General features: G+C 41.3%; 1 protein-coding gene across 1 annotated transcript; it reads right to left on the reverse strand.

Annotated features, from left to right (window-relative positions):
* Window positions 1-63: 63 nt before the first annotated feature.
* Window positions 64-23,208, reverse strand: LOC145643299 (transcription initiation protein SPT3 homolog). The gene is made up of 7 exons (XM_081709311.1): window positions 23,022-23,208; window positions 19,215-19,404; window positions 16,193-16,277; window positions 7,258-7,344; window positions 6,917-7,010; window positions 4,478-4,614; window positions 64-525 (listed from the first exon to the last, which is right to left on the reverse strand). The coding sequence occupies exons 1-7, from the start codon at window positions 23,206-23,208 to the stop codon at window positions 409-411; spliced, it is 897 nt and encodes a 298-aa protein (XP_081565437.1). The 3' UTR covers window positions 64-408.
* Between the last annotated feature and the right edge of the window lie 2,800 nt (window positions 23,209-26,008).

Below are 26,008 nucleotides of genomic sequence, written 5' to 3' on the forward strand. Positions count from 1 at the left end.
TTATTATTATTATTACAACAACAGATTTGTAAAAGAACCATAAAGTACACTATCCAGGTACAGTGTGTTATTTAGGATGGCTGAGGTTTGCTTTTTTCCTTTGAGAATCCAGACAGCAAGCTGAACCAATCCCAATTTCAATGCAGTTTCAATGTGGCCCTGCAGGACCGAGACTGTGGGCTGACCCAGTAGCTACTGAGGTCTAAAGCCTGTCAACATGTTAGCGGTGTTAGAATGTCGATTTAACAAACCAGAGGTGGCGTGTTCACATCCCACAAGGCTTTTACACCCCACAGAGCTTCAATGCTGCTGACTAGCTGATTACCATATGCATTGGCCTATTTGAACTTCCATAATATTAACAATCATTTTCAGATTACATCCAATGTGTAATGTTCACTCATTTTTTCATAAGGTGATAAGTGGCGGGTGACAGAATAAATACTCACAAAAGCTGAGCTGTCGACTCTCACAGAAATCACTATACTGTGCTGGGTCCATATTTCTGGTGTGCTTTTCAAGTCTCTACAGATAAAGAGAGAACAGTGCAGGCTTACACCACAGATAGATGGCTCAACCTTTTAATGCCAAGTTATGTTTCCACCACTGTCCCACTGTCCAAGCTGAGCTCTGTTAGTGTGCAGACTGACTGATGTGCAACATTTCCCAGCATCATCACAGTGCATATGCCACAGCTACAGTAAATGGGAGAGTGACTTGTGGCTAATTACGTATTGTTCTGTTGGCCCTACTATGCACCTGGGGCCATCAAAGCGTGTACACATTCAGCCGCAGCCCCCCCCCCCCAAATCTGTTTCAGCTGTGGTGCCAAACCAACCGAGGGCGTGGAGACCCAAGAGCCTCCTACACGCTTGGCTCATCTGGGCGAGTGTGATTCCAGGCGGTACTGACAGTATGATGGCTTTGCTTTACAAGGCACTAAAAGCACGATACTGCTGAGCCATAGCCTAACAAAAACACACCAACAGACGTCATGTTAAGACACGCAGTGCTGCAGCAGTGCACGGTGATGATACGGTAGGGGTTTGATTACCAGGTAGACGTGATCCCACTGTACGTCAGCACTGCTTGGCTGCCTGATTTAAAGATGAACAATGTGGCTTGCATCTGCGCAGCCAGTGGAGTGTCCTTCACCAGCACAATGGACTCATTCTGGGCATATCTGATAGTCTGGTAATAATCCCCTGCACCACCCTGCTGGGCCAGGTGGGATGTTGTGGTTTCACAAAAACCTGAGGCTTTGCACTGATGCAATGGTTTAAGTGTCATATCACAGGCGCCAAAAATATGATGGCAGAAAGTCGGTGTTTCATAGCTTTAGCCACGTGGCGAAGTGGAGGATCATGATATGAGAAACCACTGTCTCTGCTAACTTTAGGAGAGTGCTGAGCTGAAATGAACCTTCTTAAGAGCAACCCAATAGCTTTCAGTTTAGATTTACAGCTGAGTGTGAAGTTGCAGGTCAGAGCGTTTAATTAGGCACTTCCTGATACATTCATGAAACAGTCCGTTTCTGTTGATCAGAGAGTGTCGTCACACACCCTCTCCTCCTCCAACCTGGCGACACCGCGACATGTTGCTTGGGGCAGCAGTGATCTCTTTCAGCCCACCCAAACCAACCGGAGCCTTTTTATTTAGCTGGCTAGCAGCCTCTGGAAATTCCATGTTTTGAAAATGCATACTAATGAGGGCAAGGGCAGGCATCCCTCCCAGCCCGTCTGCCGGGCAGCACCAGAGCTGTGATTCCGATTAGTGTCGTTAAGAGGCAGAGCGGAGGTCTGGTTCGCAGCACCGAGGGGGGAATTCACAGCAGTCTCACTGTCTGCACTCGACTCCAGGCTGGGCCGCGAGTGATACGCGAGTGGAGCTGCTGAACTTAAATAACTCCAGTCAAGCAGACAGCCCGAGACAGGAGAAATGTTATTACTGGGGCTTATGGCCTGAGAAGCACAGCAGGGGGATTTTACATTTGAATACTATGTTTAGCCATCGATTAAATCAAAACTTCAACCCACCTGCTAATAGCCAGATCATACCCACAACTGAAACTGTGCTATATGATTGGACAGTGAAAAATATTTGATTTGGCAAATTGATGCTTTCATTTCATGCCAATGTGGTCTGCATAAAGAGAATATAAATTTGTACCATTGCTAGCCTTAAACCTTCAATAGGCCAAAACCCAAAATATATTTTATAGACCTAGCAAAATAAAAAGTTATCGTTTGTGTGTCAGTGGTGGTCTTTTTGGACTGGAATTTTCATTATGCGCATGGTACTCTCACACGTCTATGGCCGGATGGATGCACGGCGACCCAGACATGTGATACGCTCGGGAATTCTCCAAGCACTGCTACAGTACTGAGAGGCCCTGACTCAGGCAGGTCTGTGCACAAGACTGGATGCTGCTGGCTGTGGTACTCTAGGCTGCTTTAAAGGGGCCCTACTACAACACTATATTCATGAAGAGAACTGAATAAACATCTGATCCTTCTTACTGCTTGTAGGAAATCACAGAATAAAATTAGACAGCAGGACAATAAGAAGGGAACAAATCAGGTCACAGAACACATTACAGGCTGACACCACTACAAAAAGTGTTTTTTTAAGGGTAAGGCAATTAAAAAAACAAACAAACATGCAATCCTGGTAAAATTCCATAGACAAGCTTTTATGCCCTCTAAAACAACAGCCTTTTTCAAAGTGGTATAATTAAGAAGCAAATGAATTGAGAGCTGTTGTTCTTTGTTCTCTGACAAAACAGGAAACTTATGCAATTACACACGGAGAATTCAGAGGAAGTTCTAATAAGCTTGCTGCAACACATAAAAGTGCAAGTGAGATTAAAGTTTCGATTGCTCTTTCAGCTTTCAAAACTTTGTGTGGAATTTGAAAAACATGTTTCCCCAGAGTCCGTGAATAGTATTCTTTAGAGTTTGCTGTCATCATGGCATTAAAGCCAAAACAATGTGGATCCCACACAACATGACAAAGACACTTTTTAAGCATTCCCATCTGAACATGGCCACGAAAATAACAGATTGTCAAGAGATCTTAGAGGGCCCTTGAGAAGATTGATGGTCTGCCTGAGGAAATACAATCCACACACCACTGACAAATGCAGAGCCATCACAGTCTGATCAAGCATGCAAGTGAGCAGCTAAATTATAACCCTGTCCGACCTGATGCATAGCGAGCTGGCGTACACGGACATTCAGAGGACTGGACATCTACCAAGCGCTTGACCCATGAGCTGCGGCTTTGGAAATCCAGTGAAATAATGTCTATGGTATTTACACAACTGTTGCAATATATTTACATCGCTGAGAAACCTTTGGAGAGTAAATGAGGGATATAGCAGAAGGCTTTGTAAAAGGGTCATTTACTGTAAATAGGAACTGCATTCAAAAAATTTCAGTGAGTAGAGGAGAATTGCAGAGAGACAGGCAAAGACACACTTACAGACCCAGTCAAAAATAAACTCCAATTGTCTATCCTTTCTATAGGGGAAAATGACCCTTATGTAATCTTTTCTATGGCTCATGGGAGGGTGAACTCAGTGTTTGGACCCTTTCGGAAATGATGTGTGAGACCCTGGGTGGAGCAACGGACGATGGACAAGCAGAGGAAGCGGTGGACAGTGGTTGCCCAGGGCTCCATGACAAGCGCATGATGATCTTTCAGCCGTGGGTCTTAATTTCAGATGACAGCAAGAGGACAGGCGGATGTTCGTACCCTCCTGAACAGAGCAGGTGCTGGGGAGGCCAAGAGCTTGAAAGCTTGTCACATGCTTTACGTAACTGCAGAAGTCCAGGCTAACGCCCTCTGTATACAGCATTATGGACTATTAATAATTTTTACCACACTTTTAACTCCATAAAGCAACACAGTCTGATAAAGCAACACAGTCTGAAAGAACTCCCATAACTTCATAACGACAATGGACTGGTTGGGGCTAAACCTTCTCTTCACCTTCCTGAGTTTCACTTAGAGGCTCATTTGCATGTCTGGTTCTGTATAATGGAAAGTAGAGAAATCTAGCATTGCACTGGAATGTCTGCTGTAATGTTAAGTCTATTAGTCTATTTGACGACGACAAAAAGAAACAGAGGCGGAGCTTGACAAGCCTTTGAGGTTTGGCCACTAGTCTTCAATGGAACCTGAACAGTTTAACTACATTTTCGGTGCAGACAGACTATCAAGTGTTCCTGTGGTCAGAGAGTACCTTTAACGTGTTTAAACACCTTGTTTAAGCAAGATCCTATTCCCAAATGAGAAACCCTGTGTCTAATCATACAGGTAGCCGACAGTACTCTTGCTCTGTGACCACAAGAACCACCAGCCCGTCACCACAGGATAATCCCCTCCATGTTAGCCTCTGTGGATCCAGTGAGGTTGATGTGTGTGTGTGTGTGCGGTGAGGCTTGCACGTTTCTGGGCCTGTCCTCCCACTCACCTCCATCCTTTCCTGCTTGACTTCGTCCACCTCGTCCACCCCCAACAGTGTCAAGAATTCCCCTGTCTGGTCGATGGATCCCAGAAAGTCCTGCACCAACCTCTGCCTTTTGTTCACACTGCTGCTGGGGTATTTGTCTAGAAGTGGGCACACACACATGCACACACCCACCCACCCACCCACACACACATCCCCCCACACCCATCACACACACACAGTCACATTTGCTAACTCACCCCTGGCCACATCTGCAGGCCAGCTGCAGGCTTTGTTTACACCTGAGCCATGAGAGAAGGGGTCTGAGGTGCAGGCCGTCCCCTCCCCCGGCATTTGCTCTCACTCTTAGTTCCACACATGCACACAGCAGTTTCAGTCTTCTCCAGCTGTTAGCACCCTTAACTACATTCTTATTACATCTCTCCATCAATGGCCAATCAAATTTTTGTTCTGATAGCAGTGGGATCTGTCCAGAAGTGAGTCATGAAGCTATGCACAGCTGATCTGGAACTTACAGGGAGAATGAGAAGGTAAGGTAAGGGCATAAATATAACTGACTACACATTTAGAACATTTGATTTGATCATACACAGCTATGGTAAATCACACATGAAAAATGATTAGAAACATTATTATATTTCCTTCAAGAGACCATGCATTTCCATTATTTCAGGCACAGTTATATAGAGGCACAGTGAGATTTATATACCTAATATTTAACACAGTCCATGAAGACAAACTGCTTTTCACTCTAAGAAGTGTTGGGAAACCCTGGATATTAAATCCTTAAAGAGCTGAGTCGGGAAAATGAATGAAGTGGAAAATTTTAATTAAATGAGAGGAAACATGGCGATCAAATGCAACTTTGTAAGGTAACGTCTGCTTGACGTGGCATAAACAGCCTCAGAAACTGTATAATCAGGGAGACAGAACTCATGACACCTTAATAACAACACTTTTATAGGGCTTGAGTTTCCTCTTGCTGCCATGGCTTAGCCCTGAACAGAACTGTAATTGTGAACTTCCTATGTAAACGGGCAATTCAATCAAAATGTTAAAAAATCCCACTTTGTGTAAACTTGCTTTCAAATGATACAAATATGCTGATGCACATAATTAGTTCTATATTTTTGGCTTTAATGTACTCTAAATTTACCATTTGATGCAGTGGCGTGTTTACCGGAATAAAAGAGCTTGGAAAATCTTGGTTTGGTTGAATAGTAAACAAAGCTAATCTGCAGTGATGAAACAGAGCATTCAAATCTAACAACATAAACACTAGAAAAAAAACAGACATCATCTTTGATCCACTAACAGTGCCCACTACAGCAAATGGTATTTTAAACAGGTACTGGAGTATTTTACAAATAAAATATATGTTTTAGATGCCTAAATGTTTTAGGTACACTGCTGTGTGTAGTAAAAATCGTTCTTGAAGACAGGGCAGAAATCCCCACCCCCCAGATGTTACCTAAAATGATCCAAGCATATGCTGAAGGTTAAATAGCCAACCATGACCAACCCTAATCTTTTAATAGTGTTGTAATCACAACCCCCCCCCCCCCCGAGAAGCCACTGTTAGCCGTGCTCATCATCCATGGCAAAAGAACAGGAGAAGGGTTTAGCAGGTCATGGCCAGTGTGCTGGTTGGATGGTGCTCAGGGGGTTACTGGGGGGGTCAGGCCCCAGCCTCTGTGCTTAAAGGGGGGTTGGGGATATTCCCACTGCTGACACAACTCTGAAGTCCCCTGATAGTGCTTTTTTAACATTTGTTTTAGGGAAAACGATGAAACAAAAGACAAGGGTAAGAAAAACATATTTCCAAATCCAGTTTTCCTGACAGAATGAGGGTCGTTTGGGGAAACGTCAATCCTTCGGAGCCAATTTGAGCGCCAAACAAATGCTTCAGAGCAAAATGTTACACAGAGCAGGCCCATCAGGCTTCTGTGGAAACGGAGGGGAAAAAGTGGTGGAAGAAGAGAAAAAAAAGAGTCTGAATGCACACAGACATGCTGACTCCTTCTCAATCGACTCCATGGGCTGCTCCCTCTGAACGCCGCATTTAACGTTATTCCGTCTCTCAAGTTACAGGCCAGATGAGGAGCAAGGAGGCTAATGATACTCATCATGGCATGAGACGGCACGGCAGCGTCTTTGCGGATGGTTTTCCTCTCCCTACACTGCTGATGGGAAAGGCCAAGCGAGGCGGAGGCCGGCCCAAGCTTCCGCCAGCACACTGCTAATGACTCCTGCTGATTGACTATGGCATACGAAATTACCTTGGCTGACTCCAGTCATTATAGATGCCCTTGTCATTTAAATCCCAAAATTCAGTTTGTGTGGAGGAAAAAGACTTAAGACATCTTCAAGTAGGGTGAATGTTATAAAATATGAGAGGACTGTATTCTGCAAATGGCTGAAAATATACTCAACATACTGTACCTGTGTCGAGTGGGTCATCATCGTCCAGTGTTTTCAGAAGTTTGGATTTGTGGTCTCGAAACTGAATGTACTTCAGAAGTCTTCGCAGTTTCTTCTGAAAGGGGTACAAATGACAAGGCATGAGGTTGAGAGAATAAGCAAAAAAAGAGTTGATGTAAGATAAAGATTAAGCATGCTTTTGAAATGGCAGGGTGGAGGCCTAATCATGCTGCCAATCATTCCAACCATACCGCATACTGGAACGATCAGATATCAGGTGCTGAAAGGCCATAAATTAGTACATGCTGTCAGTTGTGTTTATTTTGATAATATCCTCCTAGGTTGCTTGTATGTTCTTTTACCTTGTCTTTCCTCATAAGGAAGATGATATCCTCTGGTGAGATTACCCTGGCTCCTCGGAGAACAGCTACCTCAGCTGCTTGGTGGAGCTGGGGAGAATGAGCAGGAGAAAAAGAGGGAAAGTAAGCAAAAAGACACAAACACAAACAGAACTTTGACTTCTTTGAATGGTTAAGCGCTTGCAGAAGTCAGCAGTCAACAAGATCACACTTGAGATGTTTGTTCTACATTCTGCCAGTCAGTGCATGCTGAGTGAATGAGTCACAGAATCTGCTGTTTAAAAACCTTGGAAGAACTGATAAGAAGCCACATATTTTGAGACCAGCACTTTCATAGTCACACAGGGTCTCCATAAACGTCAGGAATATTGTAAGAGGTAACATTTGTTTTGCTTTCTCAGCACTCAAATATGACAGCACAGCTGTCCTTGCCTTCAGGATAAACAAGGGAAGAGGGGAACTACTTAAAAATAATAATGGGGAAGCAACTACATACTTTCAAAATGCCCACCCTAGATCAGCCCACCCTACAGCAGCCCACCCTAGAACAGCCCATGCTGGAACAGCTCACTGCAACAGATATGTGCACAGTGATGCTTATTTGCAACTGCAAAATGTGAGAAAATCTGACAAGTAGAGGAAAAAGGCCACCCACAATAAACTGGACCATTTCTTCTGCTCTGATTTTAAGAAACATACATTTTATGAAAAACTGAAAAAAATTAATTGGACTATATAGTACTATACAAGCTTTTTAGCACTAGCCCGTGTGTGTGTGTGGCTTGCGAAGTAAGTTGTTAATGTGTGTCAGGGCCTACTGCATAGACTTAACATTATATGACTTCCTTAATCATCATCTTTATTGGTTTATGGGTAAAAGAAGCACTTCAGTGATCTCGCAATCATATGGAAATAAGGAAAGGCAGACAGAAGGGTGGAATGAAAAATGCTCCATCACTTAGATGCAGTCATTTCATTTTGTTGCCAAAAAGAGTAGCAACACCTCATCTATCGCTGTCACCCTCTTCTGAAAATGATAGCTGTCCACACTTAAATCAGTGAATCAAATGCACTCTTTCAGGTTAAGTGACTTTATGGTAAGGCTACAGTATCAACTTACTGATATTTTTAACCCTAACCCTGCAACAGGAAACAGATGATAATGGGTTAAGTTAAACCATTTATTTAAATCTATTTCAGACCGACACGATTCTGTAGGACCTCATTAGCACAGGTAATGATCCAAGACATGCTTTATAGTATGAGATGTAAATGGAAACATGTAAATGGAAAAAAGGAAAATTTGGTTATTTGCAGATAAAATGTGGTTACATATTTTGGTCAGCACAATATTTAATACTAACTGTGAAGTCAGGAAAGAAAGTGATGAGTACATCACATACATTCACCATTGCTGAAACAACATGCTGTTTTTAGCGTGAAACAATATTAAAAATGGCACAAACACATACAATACTTCACTCATTCTCTGATGGTCATCTTTTGAAAAGGGCTAAAATGAAAACCAAGGAACACAAAGTGACTGACTGATAAATGCAATAAAGAAAGATTTATCTACACCACAAGGTAATAAAGCTATGCAAAATCTCTCAGAAATATTTTTATTTGATTCATGTAATGTCAGTTATATTCCTGGAAAGTCCTATAATTGAAAAGTTTAATTTTATTAACTGAAATGTAAATGTTCAAAATAGGAGAAGTTAAATCTAGAAATACACAAAAGTACATTTTAGAGGCCTGCAAACAGTTTGGTCATAAAATATGTTTGCCTGCAAATGTAGATCTCAACGTGGTGTTAGGAGCACACACAGGCCCCACACATACAGGGAGAGGGTGAGCATGTGAGCGAGCAGAGCTTCATTTAGTTCTCTCTGGTCTGGCGTCATACCAATGCTGACAGACTGGCTGCCATATCTGTCCCTCCATTTAACAGGGAAACACACAAAAATGGCTTTAAGTGTGCCTCATCCTTCTCTCTCCAAACGTAACCGATCCCAAACTGCCTTAAGCCTTGGAGTTGGATGGCATTTGCCTGTGTAATTACTATTTACAAAGGACACTTCTGCACTTTGACTACGAGTGATAAACTAAACATCTTCATTAGGTTTAAATAAAGACATCTGCGTATCATGAATAATACTGAAAAGGTGATTTCAAATGGAAGAACAGGGATAATTTCTGCCTACAGATTAAAGATAGCAGCAAAATCAGATTTCTAACTGATATCCAATTTATTACATATCAATAAAGTACAAAGTGTAGTATATAATAGCTTCAGCTGAATTTAACTCAAATTTTATAAGCCAAATAAAATGAACGAGAAATAACTTGAAGCCCATTTTTTACTCAAATGTTCTTTTAAAGCCAGTTTTCACCACCTTTAAAGTCCCTGGCTCACCAAACAGATTTTGTTAAGCTAACAGATTCATTTTCGTAATTGCTCCAAGTTCACACTTGGATGAAAGCAGTCTCTGGAGCTGCAAGACTGAATTAAGTCGGGTGGGTTATTTCCCGCAGCCTGGCTCACAGACTCGGCGAACAGTGAGATCTCTGTGGTCTATTTCCAGCAGCTCAGAAGCCGACACTGTTGACAGTTTACTTGAGCAGCGAAGGACTGTTTTACCATTTCTGGGATGCCTCAGCTATCACACCCCACAGGCATTCATATAAAGGAGGGTGTTTTGCTCCATTTTGATATTGTGGTTAATCCTTGTGCAACAGAAACCATAAAAATCTGAGTGCAGACAGGAACAGGCGAACAAACACTGATGACTGACATGGTCATCTTTAACTTTGGCCTGTGCAAAGCACACAATTTTTTTCTCTCTGAACAAATCTCAACTGTAAATGTACATGGACAAAGCTTAAACCATCTGAGTTTTTCAGGCAGCTTTTCAGGCAGCTTTCTGACTTCTACTTGATCATAAGGGCCCAGGGAGAAAAATGCAGTTAAAGAAATTGAGTTTGAAATGAGTGTTTGCTAAATCAGGAACGATTTGCCAGTGTAAGAGGCCCAAAGATGCTGCCTCAGATGAGTAAGCATATGAGCTTTGTGACAGAGAGTGCAGAAGTGTATCTCAGGCCAAGGGAACACTGACTAGCCTGGAGCTCTAATTAGAGGGATCAATTTTAATTACTGCACATTTTCAAGCAACACTGGCCTCGACGGACTGGTTCCCGTCACATTACAGTGTAGGAGAAAAAGGACCAGCTTTCATGCAACTGAATGACAGAAGTCAAATAAACAAGCCTGCTGAAGATAATTTCCCCTGCGCCACTACTGCCCCCTTTTTGAAATGAAATCCATTATTTGATTACACTGGGAAAGGTAACAGGAAGCCAGGGTAGTCCTCAAGTCCCTGCATCCTCATGGAGTTCACCAATTCCTTTGAAAGGCCATAAAACAAAGCCACTTCATGTTTTCAGAACTCACCTGCCAGACAGATTACTCCACTGCAAAACCCCACGCTGTCAACTAAAGTAACTCCACAATCAAAGTGCAATGACCATTACATTTTCAATATATATCTAATTATCATGTGCTTTACATGTCATTTTCTGGGTAATGTTATACTGAGTTAAGCTAATGAAGTCTATACCATAACAAATATCACAACAGCTGTGGCCATGGGATGCTAGCCCTGTGGCCATCAACTGCCATGTTTCAGAACATAAGAAAAAGGGACAAAACACTTGTCATAAACAATTAAGGTAGAAACTATCAAAGCAGCTGTGTTATCAGAGTAACGAGAATTCCGTGAGCGTTTGCTCGGACTCTGTGTTTTGCTTGTTCCTTGTGGTTTAATGACACTGTTTGGAAGGAGATATTATCAATGTTTTGCGAAACTGAGAGTCCCTGAGAGCTGGCCATTATTTTCAGAAAAACAAAACAAAGTGCTCCCCAGTTTGGCTTCTGAGAGACAGACTGAGAGCAGCCTCTCTGGGTGTGACCCACCCGCACCCAACCACACCCAACGCTAAAACCTGGAAACAGCTGCGGATGTAACCAAGGCACCTGCTGTGTGGCAAACTGGGCACAGCACACACATCTTTTAAGGCTCATCAGCATGCTTAAACTAAACTCACCTCTCCCAACAAAAGGCTTTGTTCAAGAACAGCATTGTACAAACACAGCTGTGTTACACACTATGCAACATACATCCCAAGCAAAAAAAAAAAAGAATTCTTAGATGTGGAAAATACAGTAATTACGATCAGTACAGAAGCTCCTATACTAAATTAGGTATGGTAGGAATAAGACCAGTCTTGACTGACAGATTAAATATTGCTTCAATGGAGAAACCTCTTACTCTAAGAATGAGGAGACCACATGTTGTTAAAATTCTTGCTCCCCTTGAAAAAACTAAGTTTAGGCCCTATATTCAAAATAAACTAATTTGCCTTTCCTTCTCAATGTGAAAGACTAATTGATTTAGGCATTCAAAAACCTCTGATATATGTCAGTGCAAGCATCTGGACAAGAGGTGACAGTCATGTTCCCAACATGCCCCCCCCCAAACCCATATATCCGGTGAGCGATTCCTCCCGGAGGAGTGCGTGTGCTCACGTCTGGGCTCGGGTTGGCTAGGGTCTGGCAGACCTCTCCTAACCAACAACCACAGGACGTGTGGATGAATAGACTTCTATTACTTTTAAACCTCCAGCCTCTGGACAGGGGCTGCTCCATAGCATTTCCTAAAAGGATTTTTTTTTTTTAATTATAAAAATAAAAAAATTCTTAAAGCTAAATATATCTGGATCATCATTACCTGAGACCACCCATCATGCTCTTTGGTGGAAAGCAGAATCCACAAAATAAACAGTCAACCAAATGTAATAAAAAAAGGTAACCAGGCAAACAGAATGCGTAAACAAAAACAGGTCTGGATAGTTTCGCTGCTCTCAAAGTTCCTTCATTTAGCTCACTGTCCTGAAATGTTCCCACAGGTAGCTAAGAAAACCATAAAATTTTAATTCTGCAAATGGTATAATATTAAAAATAAAAAATTTTTGTATATATATATATATATATATATATATATATATATATATATATAGACACACACACACGCACGCACGCACACCACAGTGTCAAGAATTTGTTTTAGTAAATTAAATTAACTGTTTTAATATAAAAAGATGATAACTCTCAAACTCCCTTAATTCCATGGAAGCATGTTGTAATTAGACACCTTGATGCATGTGCAGATGTGAAATGAGGCATTTCCCACTGATGGTCAAAAAAAAAAAAAGGATAGCTGGAGTTAGAGAAGTGAACCAGAAGTTAACCTCTGCCTCCTTAAGACCGGGAAAGAAATCTGCACATACAAACCCACGTACAAACCCACGGACCTCAATTTACCAGTGGAATACTGGTACAGTTAATTAATGTGACCAATGGATTCTGCCAGTGGACTACTACTACATTTAACAAATGTGTACAATGAACTCATAATCCTTAGAAAGCACAGGAACTGGTCATTTTCACATGACCTAATCAAATTTACAGCGACGACCAATGTTGATAGAGTCATATAAGGAAATTGCTGTCGTAGCAAGAAAACAAGGCCCAGGGGATCGACAAAGTCTGGAAGGAGAGAAAGTGCAGAGGAGTAAGAGTCTATTAGAGCAGACCCTGCCAGCTTTCGCACCTGGCATTACAGGAACCAGCCAAGTGACCTCTGCTTCACACACAGCCTGGCAGGCAAGACGTGGAGACTTTTCACTGTGCTGTTTGGGTTTCGGGGGGAAGTGGACGTCTACAGCTAGCTTCTGTGAGCAGTCGGTCAAGCCATGGGGGAGGTGGCAGGATGGATTAACAGCCCTGTCCCACCACACATCACGAGAACCAACTTCTCATGTTGGAGTGAGTGTTCTTCAAGAACGCTCTGGAAGTGCACCTGCAAAAATTCCAGTGTTTTGTGTGCATCATTATGTGTTGCCTTTGGTCAATATTTTTTTAAAAAGTCATTTAAGGCAAGCCCCTGCACACAAGTCCTTGATCTTAATGTTAAAAGAGTATCTTCTGAGTATAGGATCTTTATTGTGAAACCTGTGCAAAAATCCACGAACAAACACGCATACGAAAAAAATCACGAGAAAGCATCATGAGAAAATGACTCAGTATCAGGTTCATTGTTTATGAGTATTTCCACCTGAGGAAAGGAAATTCCCCTGGCAGAGTCCTGTGCTGGGTCTGCTATTACCCCTGCCTAAGAGCTGCTTTAGCCACTGCATGGTGCGAGTGTGTTACAGGACACGGCATCCCAGACATTCCACTATCACTATCCTCCAGGACAGAACCTGCCAGCTTATTCACAGCGAACCATTATCACTGTCACAGTGCTGACACAGTGCTGGAAACTCTTTAGCCACTATGGCAATACCTCCCTGACAAGTCAGCCAGACCTCTGCAATGGTTTCAGCACTGTCATAGTACAAAACTGTACAGAAGACATACACACTAAGAAAATCAAAGAAAGAAAGGAGAGATATGGTGAAGCATAAGAGGTGTTTTAAGATCAATTGAAGTTGAATACTGAAGTACAGATGGGGGGGGGGGGGGTTGCACCCACTCCACACTCTATACTGCCAGATCAGTGTGAAATGTTTTGAAGGCCATCTGGGAAGGATTTATTGTGTAATTTGGTTTATTACCACTGCGGTCTTGGTCTAAGTGGCATGAACACCATTATGGTCCACTCAGCAGGGCATACACCTGGCCTCCCTGAACAACAATAAACCTGAGAGGGAGCTAACAGGGAATTAATTGAGGGTTATCACCATCATGGCCTGTTTAGTACTTGCTGCTGAGAGTTATTTATAGTGCTAAAAAAAGAAACAGCCTGTAGTGTAACATTACACACACTGACAGGGGGAGGGAAAAAAAAAACAAAAAAAAAACCCTCTTCTTAAGAGCTGTCATGGCACAATTAAGTGGAGAGTTTATGGATGATAAGAGGACAATGAAAAATGAATGGCTGTCCAAAGAGATGAAAGGAAAAGTAATAGATTTTATTTATCATTATATATATATATATATATATATATATATATATATATATATATATATATATATATATATATATATATATATATATATAAAAGCTCTTAGCCTTAGACAATAAATTCTCAATGATTCTGGCTGAGATAGTACTTCTATAGCCTGCTGTGATGCATGTGGGATGGAGCTTTAACATGCTGCGTTCCATGAATCCTCAGACCTACAGAACAGAGTTATACATCCTCTGGGAACTGTTCATAAATTACTTTAGGCTGTCCTGCCTTTTTATGTTCCGCAAGTGGGTTCCACAATAGTTTTTAGGTCTGCGATTTATAATATGCAGGGTTTTTGGGTTTTTTTGGTGCATCTGATTGAATGCCAGCACATCTATAAATCTGTCTGGAGCTGGCCACTGTCAGGAAATATGGAGCAAGCGGATGACAGTTAACATTAGTGCGTTAAACAAGACAAGGCACTGGGCTTCCGGGCGTGAGGTGAGGGAAGGGCACTTCCTCCCACGCCTGGGTGGCAGCTGCTCTCTCCAGGGCTACGAGAAAACAGATGAGCGGCCTGCGCTCGGTATGACTCCCTCGGAATAGCTTCAAACAGGTTCCGTCTCAGGAGAAATGCGGAATAGAAGCTGTGATGCGATTTACAAAGACACCAAAAGCGAGCGAGAGCACGGACAGACGCCCCAAAACTCACCCCTGTGCTGGGAGGAGGGCTGAAAGCTGTGCGAATATTCTGTTTGATATGGCATGGGTCTGCGAGACGCAGCCATGTTAAAGTGCGTTTTTATACGACAACTTCAACAACCATACTGGTTTGGCACTGGGAGGAAAAACAGAGAAGACCACACAAAACACACACAATAGAGTAGCAGAAATAGCTCCTGTGTTTAAGAACCAGGAGAGCAGGAGTGAAGGTCTGAGCCAGAACACTGAGGCCTGCTACTGGGCCATGGGGTGGGGGAGGGGGAGGGGTGGAGCTGGGGGAAGGGGAGGTGACGGGCTAAACTGCACTGTCTCTCCAAGAAGAGTACAAACAGGAGGACCCATCTGATTTAAGAGCCCTCTGACTCAGTGGGCCAAAGGTCAAAACAATGAATGTTAAGAGCTACGTTTCCCCTCATAGCGAGCCAGGGTACTGTGGAGTTATGGGGTGAAAGGTTAAAGCTACTGCATGTGTCAATGTCCCCTTGTGGACAGCTCATGGAAGGCACACAAACTACAGTGGCCCTCTGAAGACAGCAGAATAGGTCATCCGCACTGGCACGGACATTATGCGGGTTAATACACCATAAGCATCGCTACTTATGTGTTGCTTGGTATTCCCCACACAAACCCACAAATCGGTTGCCTGATATGTGCTTTCTTTGATGAGGGGAAACTGTAGGCTGCTACAGTCGTCGTTTTCGTTTGTTTGAAGTAAATGCATGACAAGGTATATGCAGGGGCGGAGCAATGTTTATAGAAGCAATGAAGGCATTCAGCTTTGAAAGCACTGTTATTTACTTTGTCCATTTCACGTATCTCGCTGCAGGGGCTGGAGTGACCCTGAGCTCAGTCTCAGAGGGAAGGGCTGCTGGGAAATTCTGGGAGGTGGCTGCCATTTCTGAGTACTCAGTGTAGAAGCAGTAGGGAAAGGCGGTTAGTTGCTCTCGCACTATTTATACCTAATTACAGATCTCTCTTAAACCATTTCCCAGATGCAAATGTCAAAAGGCTTTGTCATATAGTGAATCAGCTATAGGGTTTAGCATCAATTGTTCTGCCTGAAAATGTACTACTGTAGCCACTTTAAAAGAATAAAAGAATACATAATTACTTAAAAAAAAAAATCTCTATTAAAAACAACATAGCTCTTGGTTGGAAATACAGCATGTTTTTACTGAAACATGGCCTCCTGACTTACCAAATTGATGAGCTGGGTATGCACTATGTCCTCCACCAGGGCAGCAGTCTCATGCAGAGGTCTCCGAGAATCACCTAGAGCATACCTGCAACAAATACCAAAGACACTCATCAGATCTCATCAGATTCTGTGTAAAATGTTTATGTACTCTACTCTTCAATGGCTACTCAGCTACACAATTTTTCAAGGGCAATATACATATTCAAAACTTTTTAACAGGCAAGTGTGGTACAGGTGAACAGAGGGTAGGATTTTAGCAACTGCATGTTCATGTTGAATACTGCAGATCTAGGCCTATTTTTATCTAACGTGCAGTAACATACAGATCTTTTTTAAATGGTACATAAATATCTAGAGTATTTGCTTCAAATGCTGATTTGGACAACATGCCCTGAACCTGGTTCACCCTATCCAAGAGTGAAATTGTTCTGTTTTCTGGAAATGGGGAGTTATAGGTCTGCTGCCATACCTGTGATATGTTCTTTAAACTATGCATATGTGTCACTAATAAAAGAAGAAAAAAAAAAAAATCACAACAATCATTATACATAGCCTACATCCATAAGACGTAACTAGAACATTTTGCCACACACATATGCATAGACAGTGCTATTTACAAATTCGCCATGCCTTTATTCATAGTTCTTCCCACACTGGGGCTGCCAAAGTTTCCCACATTCAGTGTGCTTAATATCGACACAGTGGTTTAATTGAATAGAAGCGGAAACCACTAAACTGCCAAAGGCTCTTTCTGTTTAAGAGAGAATATGGAAACTACCACGTGAAGCACCACACTTATACTGTACAACTAAAACTGCAAAAATATTTGACTATTAGCGAATTAATTATTTATTTTTATTTTAACTCCAGGCTTAAACCTAATCGCCAAAGTTTTTTCCTATGAAGTCATACTACAGTTTAGCTGAGCGTTCTTATAAAGTGCAGCTACTTTTTGGCAAGACAACAAATATTAAGGACCATTAAGGACCACCAACTCATTTTGTATTTCTTTTATGGTTCATTGACAAATAAAAGAACACATATACTACTTAAAATGGCTCTAAAGGGCCTACATCTGGGTACTGGTTATCTCAACAATAACACTATCAATTAACTTTTATTACATCCGGGTTTAATTTCTTTGCTTCAAATAAATTCATTTTAATCTAAATGACTTCCAGAGGAAAATCAGTAAATTTACTCCAGTTGTATAATTTATTCCATTTGTTTCATCACAAAGCACTTTAGCCCAAGAAACTAGGGAACCATCCTGACCATACAAGAGCTCGACTGGATGGACTGAGTGATCATTTTCATTTCTACAAAAAGGCAAACAACTTTCCTGTTGTCTCTTCTAAAATAAAGTTCCTTTTATAGGGGGTGGTCTCAATTCATTTTCAAACACTGATTGAAACACTTTGAAACAAAAATATGGAGGAAGACAATTTGGAAAACAACAACTCAAAGGCATTAAATATATGGAGCAATAAACAGAGTGGTAATTGTGAACATGCAGTCTGCTTGGACTTTTGAATGCAGCCCTTTCCCTCTCCTGTCAGAGCAGTACAACTGAGCATGCTTCAGAAGTGCATTTCCCCAGCACGATGACATGATCTTAGCACAATCATCAACTCCATAGGTCACTGTCTGTTTACATAAAGATATGATGCAAGGCACTCTGCAAAAAAGATGCAACACAAAAACTCGCCAGAGCACAACTAACAGGCTGGATGTTTGACTGCAGGCTTCAGGTTCAATGTGCAAACAGTCCATCGGAGGACGCAGCAGAGGACATTACTTAGTAACAGGCAAAAACATGGATTTGAAAGTACATACAAAGTGACGGTTAACTTGAAAACTGAAGGTCAATACTAGTTCACTTTTATAAGTGAAGCCAACACATCAACTGAAGAACAAAACTGAGAGAAATACTGTATTTCTACTGCCATTTTAAAAAGAAATTTAAAGAGAGAGTCTCCACAGGGCTGAAATCCGAAATGTCCATTTGCCCTACTAGCAAGAGGAAGTTGGGTTTGTGTTAATATACCTTATTTATTTTGTGAAACTGATTCATTTTAAAAAGCTACTTAGTCAGATACACACTATGTGGTACGATTAACTTTGCCATTTAATTTTACATCTATATATATATATATATATATATATATATATATATATATATATATATATATATATATATCTAATATATATATATATATATATATATTTATTTATTAAAACAAACCGAATCCCCAGAATATTTTTAAAAGCTCAGAATTATGGTCTCAGGGTTACCCCATCTCTCTCTCTCTCTCTCTCTCTCTCTCTCTCTCTATATATATATATATATATATATATATATATATATATATATATATATATAGACAATCTAATTAAGGCTGTACATAGAGAAGGCAATAACATTTCATATGCTTTTCCTAAAATCCTAAAAAGCACAAGCTTTTATGATGATGGGTGGGTTAACTATTTAATTTTGAAGTATCGAATTATAGAAGTGCATATAAAGTTTCAGTATTGATAAGTTACATAAACGGGGTTATTTAACCCCATTTTCATGAGCAACCACTGTTGTCCAAATGTAAATACAGAAACTAGGGCAGCAACAAACAAGAAAAACTTGTGTACAGTAATCTCTGTGTTTTATGGACACTCATATCTGTAAGAGAAATTGAGTCAGTGAGAGTAACACAATGTGTCCCTGGATACAGGGTTGACACCAAAATGCTGGGACAAACTCAGGGTAATAGCTAGTAATATGTTTCACAGTTGTTATTAAGGTTTGAGTTGGGTTGTTGGCTCCCCCCCTACCAGATAACAGCTATGTTTGATGCATTTTTGAGACCATCAGTCACTAAATAAAAAGAGTAGGTTCTTTCAGTTTAGAGTCGCCAGGATATTTGTAATAGCAACACAACATGTAGATGAGATGATGCGATTACAAGGTCAGTAAAAGGAATATGTGTTTAAGCCCAACACAAACCAATATGTGAAATCTTCCCACCTCGAATATCTAACTTCAGCTTTAGAAACCTTGAAGTCTGGATATGGAGCAATCCATAACCCGTTCTGCAGGATTTTTCCATTTGGAAGTGGATTTACAGCATGTGTGTCCTCTGACTGAAGCCACCGTGGAGCTTTCCAGGCTAGGAGGCGTTTATAGCGGCAGGGTGGGGTCAGCACAGCTTGGCTATTTTAGGAGAGTTGTAGCTAGCCTCCAGACAGAACAGCAAAAGACTGGAATTTTGATATGGGAAAAGTAGGTCTCAGAAAACTTGGAAAAATATCTTGAGATCCACATGTGCCTAATGGGAAGGTCTGTTTATGACAAATAGGAAATACATTTTGAATTATCTTTCAATGGTAAGCCTTATTATGCAGCTTATAAATGAGCTGGATAACTTCATGCAACAGCAGGTCTCTGACTGCTCCTCAGAGACTACAGGGGAATCATTGTGATGAATGTACTTCTACATACAGTGTTTTTCATCTGTGAAACGACAGGGTTTTAAAACTGCACATTTCAAAATCTGTAAGGTTATTGGCAGAGGCTGTCCAGAAAAATAAACAGCTGTAGCAGCCCCAGTCATAACTGAAGGCAGAGTTTGTTATTTTGTTCAATGCACTGGCAGGCAATATTGAGACCTTCAGCACTTATTACGGTTCGCTTATTTGACTTTGTCTGCTCAAACACAGGAGTTTCATGTAAGAGCAGTACAGTATCCAGGTCTTGGAATAGTAGCAATGTACATATTATGCCTTGACACCCTGAAGTATGTCAGTTTGAAAGCTTTTTCATATCACATGACATCCTTTATGATTATTAAAAAACACATCTTTAACAATATCCAACAGGAGCCACGACCATAAGACACTGAACATCTAATTTTGCTTTTTCATATGAAAACCTACAAATGTTTATTTAAAGGGATATTCAAAGTAAACAGTAAAAGAGATTTATCCCAGTGGTCAATCAGCAATTTAATCCTTCAAGTTCTAAGTTCACAAAAGTAGCAGGAACGGCACATGCTATGACTTGCATGGCAGTCTCACTGTCCTGGTAAAGAAAATAGATATGTTGAACCATTTCTGCAGGACACTTTCATTTGGAATAATGCTTGTGCAGAGAACCACCTGGGGCTGAGTGCCAGACAACATGCCAAACCCACCTGAGTGTGCACAAGGGCCCAGGAGAACTGCTTTATCATAAACACATGCTACCTGCAAATCACTCTTTTGCTTGCCGCCAATAATGAAGATAAAGGAGTGATTACTGACGTGTGCTTTCTCCCTCTATCCTAATGATATTAAAGCACCTTGTGGTTGTGTGGAGATAAAGACATTTGCAGAGCCTGTAGGGGTTGTTTTAAACCTGAGAGTGTCGGACGTTTTTTTTCTGTCCGTCTTCTTTTGGCCTCAAACCATCAGTTGAACCTTTAAAGCTGTTTAGTATATCAAAATTGTTTACCAGCAGAGTGGTCATACCTGCACTGCCATAGTGCTGCATTTCTTTAAGATCACATTTTCACTTGCAGTCAGTGTCCACTTGATCCCTTTGACCAAGTTTGTTTTTCTGTTAGATAACGCTCAAAATAAGGCTTAAACTCAAGTTACTGAATGTCTGTTGAGCAGTATTACACAAAGTGAGAATATCTCAAATTTGTTCATACAAACTATCGATGTGCATGCTCAGACTTTGTGCAGGTGTCATTCGCCATCACACTAACTAGCCCAAATGCACAGGGACAAACAATCAGAAGAATTCATACAAATTAACAAAAGCAAAGCCACATCAGATGATGTCACCAGAAATCAAAGTGCACTGGAGATGCATGGTTCCAGCATCAGGACAGGAACCAAGGACTCGAGGACTTGGTTTTCAAACAAAATTTCCAGGTTTCTTCCCTGTCAATCTGGTCCGCTCCTGGCTCTCCTGGAAGTCTTGGTCCCCCACCCTGAACCCCAACACAGCTGGCAAACAGGGAGGAGAGCTCAGTGGTCCTTTTGCACACTCTGACAAGCAGCTATATTTTCATGGTGGCACCTTTTAAGCTTGTTTCAGACTGTTTCTGTCATAGAATGTTTAAATGCTAAACATCTTTCCTTCACTCGGACCTTCATGCTGCATTCAAGCCAAGGTAATGTTTTGGATTTTGTTTGGAACTTTCCCTTTTGGAACACAAAGACTGAGCTAGGTATAGCACCTGGCCTTGAGTCTCCTGGACTGCCTTAAGGACTGTTCATACCACGCATTGGCTGTGACCTGCAATGGCCGTTAGCTCTCTGGATACCTTTGCTCCAATTAGGCTGTGAAACATCTGGTTGTGAATCAACATTTACATAGATATGATGTGGGCAGAACGCTGCCAAGAATGGCTAATAACCCTTTAGCGTGCTGGCCGGAAGGAAAAATAGCACTACAAAATCCCTGTCATAAGTAGAACTACACCACTACAAGACCACATCAAATAGTAAGACTAGGGGAGCAAGCCACACCCACAATACCATTTATAATAATTTAATACCACTAATAAGGTGAGACACATCTATGGCATCAGAGGAAGACAAACTGTGGTTCAGAGCACAGGATATAGAGAGTAAATCTACATTTCACTTATCTCAGTCACACTCCAATAAAGATGTCATTACTGCAATAACAGGATATGGCTGGTATTGGTAGTTCTGGGGGAAAAAAAGAAGCAAAAACACCATTTAAATTCAGCCACAGCTTCTGTTTCAAGATTCTGGTTTAACCACCCTGTTCATGGGGAATTTCTGACTTTTTTCTCCTTGTTTAACTATATTTTTCCTGTTATGGAGTCTGGTTTTCTAAAACTTCTTGTAAATCTCAGGAATGTGCTTAGGTAAATGAATGAATCATATAAATGCATACAGTGGGTATATAAAACAATTTCACATGAAAATGTCCCTAGCTAGAGTGAGCTTTTGCAATCATGTTGGTCATTAAGGGTTTTAACAAGTGAATTAAAATGCACTGTTGTGCAACCACACCCTTACAAAGCAGTAACATGCTGCAGCCATCTGGTAAAGCAGATAGTCCAGTCCCTGCTCTGCTGCCGTGCCTCTGTCTAATTGCAGTCAAACTTTCAAAACAAAGCTATCTAAAATAAACCAAAATAAAAGTCCCAACAAACTGGGTAGGATGGTGCACTGATTGGAACAGATGATCTGAGAATGGAATGTCGATGGTAAAGGTTGTTGACCACAAGTATTTTTTTACTAGAACAATTCCTTTGGTGGGCATACCAAATTTTTTTTTCTAGGTAACAAAATTAACAAAAACAGGTGGAACTTAAAGTACATTTATACCGAATTTAAAACTGGTTTTAGCATTTTCTATCACATATACTTTCTAAGTGACAGGGTAATTAAACTTTATATTAGGTATACATTATTCATTAAAAAAAATATTATTATACTTAAAATATGTACAAACCTACTTCTAAAAAGTGTATGACTGCCAATATTTGGATACGGGAACATCCCTCTTCACTGTCCAGCAGTTGTCTGCCAAAAAAGAGGGGACCCACTTTGTACTGCTTTTTCATATTATACATATTGACATAACAAAATGACAAACTGGAACAAAAAATAAATAAATAATGAGTGATGGAGAAATTCTTAAAACATATTTGGATTCTGCATGCATTTTCTTTTTTTGCAAAAACATTGTTGACCAGTGTACTTAATACACATTGAAAACAGAACCAGAAATGAATCCTCATGAAGAAAAACGTGCAGCTCTTAGTTTCTCTTGTTGCAATAGTTGCCGTCTGATGGTAAATATTACAGTGGTTCAGGCGGGCATCCAGTATGAGGCTGGCCTGCTCTTTCATGGACAACCTGATTCTCTTGTTTAGAACAATCAGCCCCAGAGAAAGCCACATCCTGAGCCACAAATGCCCCAGCACCTGCTGCAGGCTCTGGGCTGGGCGGCGGCCACTCTCATCACATAGACCATTAGCCTTCCATCCCATTTCATTTGGGTACTGAATTTTACCTAACAAAAATGGAGTCAGACACTATACAATATGAGGGCTGTTGGTGTAACGTCAGATTCTATGCAGAAATGTTGCCTACATACTTGCCCTGCTGTAGATAAAATAATTAAAATGCAAATAGAGTTCAAAAGTAAATGGACAATCAAGTCCAGGTTTTTACTTCCCAAAAGTAGCTATGCAGTGTGTAGAAATCAAATACCAATGTGGCAAATCAAATACCATTGCAATGACAAAAGATCTCATATACAAAAAGCAGGATGAGGCAGACAGTGTTCTGCAAATATGTTTTTTTCCTTTACTAATTATATACTGCAGTCCATGCAACATGACAACAGCAGAAAGCTAATAGGAGACTCTTAATTCCAGCCGTGGCTCGTTTAAGGAGCTTCTGTCTGAGCCTGCCAGGCTTTAGCCTCTCGTCCTGGAGAGTGCTTCCATATGTGAGGCCCACACTGCCTTAGCTTACAGGATTCACTACAATCAGATCGCTGGCCAGGGTGGCTTCTGCTACCCTCAATGTAACGCCTGAAACGTATTACATGTCCTGCACTTTACCCTCCACCCCCTCCATTTCACTCCAAAGTGCCTCAGACAGGCGTCAGGCAGCCAGGAAGCTGAATCATTACCAAATTAGAAAATGAGTGGAGTCAAGTCACTCCAAGTGCTGCTTGGGAATTTTCTTTCAAACTGAGTGGTTATGACAGTCACCATCATATACCAAACTAAAAACAAAAGGAGGGGAAAACACAGTCTATTAGGAATTACTTTCAACACATTTTTCAACACTTGACTGAAAGAGGGAACAAAACAACATGCAAAACAAAACAACACCCTTACTTCTGCACTTCCAGACTGGTTCCTCAGATTAGATATGAATAGCAACCTGCAATTACACTGGACCGAACCGGAAGACGGGGGATACACTGCAAAATGCAGAGCCTAACATCTAACAGAGTGTTCAGACAAAATAACCATCTCAGAGTGTCCAAAAGCAACTCTAAAAATATTGTAGCACAGCTGTTAGACATTTATTTTCTAGGCCATAGCATGTTTGGTCATTTCCCTTTTATATACATTAAAAACACACACACACACACACACACACACACACAAACACACACACACAAATAATAAAATGTCCTCAGAACATAGCACATGTAAAGAGTGAATGGGTGTGTCAACACCTTTGAATGGGTGTGGCTGCATGACTAAAATATACGTGATCCCCTGACTTGATCCAATAAAGATAAATTCAATATAAGAATTGCAAAAATTGAAAGAAATCCTCTGCTGAGAAATTAGCAACAACTATAGCCACATCCAAAAACTCAAAACATTTGTACTTTTATATTATTTTTGTCACTCATTATGACTTCTGTTACATTAGACAAAGTCGCCTCAAGTTCTAGAATTTGGAGTACTGACATTCAAAATTTACCAACATCTCCAAAATTCTTTGCCATTGGAAAACACCCTAAACCCCACCTTTTAATTCAACAATTCCTTCAACCCCCCCCCCACCACCACCCCCCAAAACCCCACATTTACTCAGCTGCTGTGTGTATTCAGTTAAGTTTCTGAAAACGTATTTGCCTGACTAAAATAAGTTATAACTTAATTTAGTTAGGTAAACCACCATAATAAATATTGCTTTTGCTTAATTTAATTGTGCACTTGTGCATCTATTGCTTAGAGTTACCTAGCATACACACAGTACAAACCAAAGGCAGACCATGTTTTAAGCTCCTGTTTCTTCAAAGCTTCTCATCACAATTCAGAGAAGGGCCCTGTTAAGTGAGAAAAGGTGCCTGGGGTTTGACTGATCGTTTACCGGGGACCAAAGGTTTTAAAAGCAAACCTGCCCATGTGAGAGATTTTAATTTAATATTGACCTTTGTAATCATCCGTCGTTCCAGAGGCGGAAAACCCCAATGGCAGAAGGAGAACAGCCTGGTGGAGGGCAGAGGCGTGCTGCGGGGATAATCTGACAGCTCGATGACCCTTGAGGACGGGGCTGAGGAAGGGGCGGCGGCGGCGGTGGAGGAGAGATTTACTTGGGAAGATGACAGAAAACCACAAGGCCGCAGAGCTGGCCAGAAAAGCGTGCCTTCTTTCAGCACTGAGGAGGCATCTCCGCTCACCCAGCCCCCAGCTCTGGCCTATTACCGCAATTAGCCAATGTCTTTAGGGGCTTATGATTCTATTGCTCCTTTTCATCAGTGGAAGGCCAGGGCTTGGAGCAGCAGCTTGTCATCATGCATGCACCAAGAGCCTGCGGGCACTGGGCGACTGCAGTAAAAACATGGCCCACCACGAACACTGCTGCACGAATCACAGCACACTTATGGTGAAGCGCAGGAAACAACCCTGAAGGAGCTGCAAAGTTGCCTACAAGGAATTTTACACAGCCCCTCCTGAGAGGCTTTACTTTATGCCCTACCAACATGAAGTTAAAACTTAAACACATGAACAGTCAGTACCTTGCATAAACCAATAGAGTAATAAGAAGAATACTTCTTTATTAACAAATATTGCTGTTTCAGGTTGCCAAAGCAAAAATTAGTCACTTCCCAAAATCTATAAAGACAAAAGTAGCTTGTGTTGAAAGGTCCAGTGGAGCGCATGCGGTGAGGTCACCCAGCATGTCAGCCATGCTGTTATTTCCACCTCACCATGCCTGACCTTAACCACAGCATCACACACACTGCTCCCGTTATGAGCCTAGTGGCTCAACGACTGTACAGTCACTCAGCAGTCCAGTATCAATGTTACTTGC

This window comes from Electrophorus electricus, unplaced genomic scaffold (assembly GCF_041902795.1).
Source record: "Electrophorus electricus isolate QZ-2024a unplaced genomic scaffold, ASM4190279v1 Scaffold365, whole genome shotgun sequence".
Lineage (NCBI taxonomy): Eukaryota > Metazoa > Chordata > Actinopteri > Gymnotiformes > Gymnotidae > Electrophorus > Electrophorus electricus.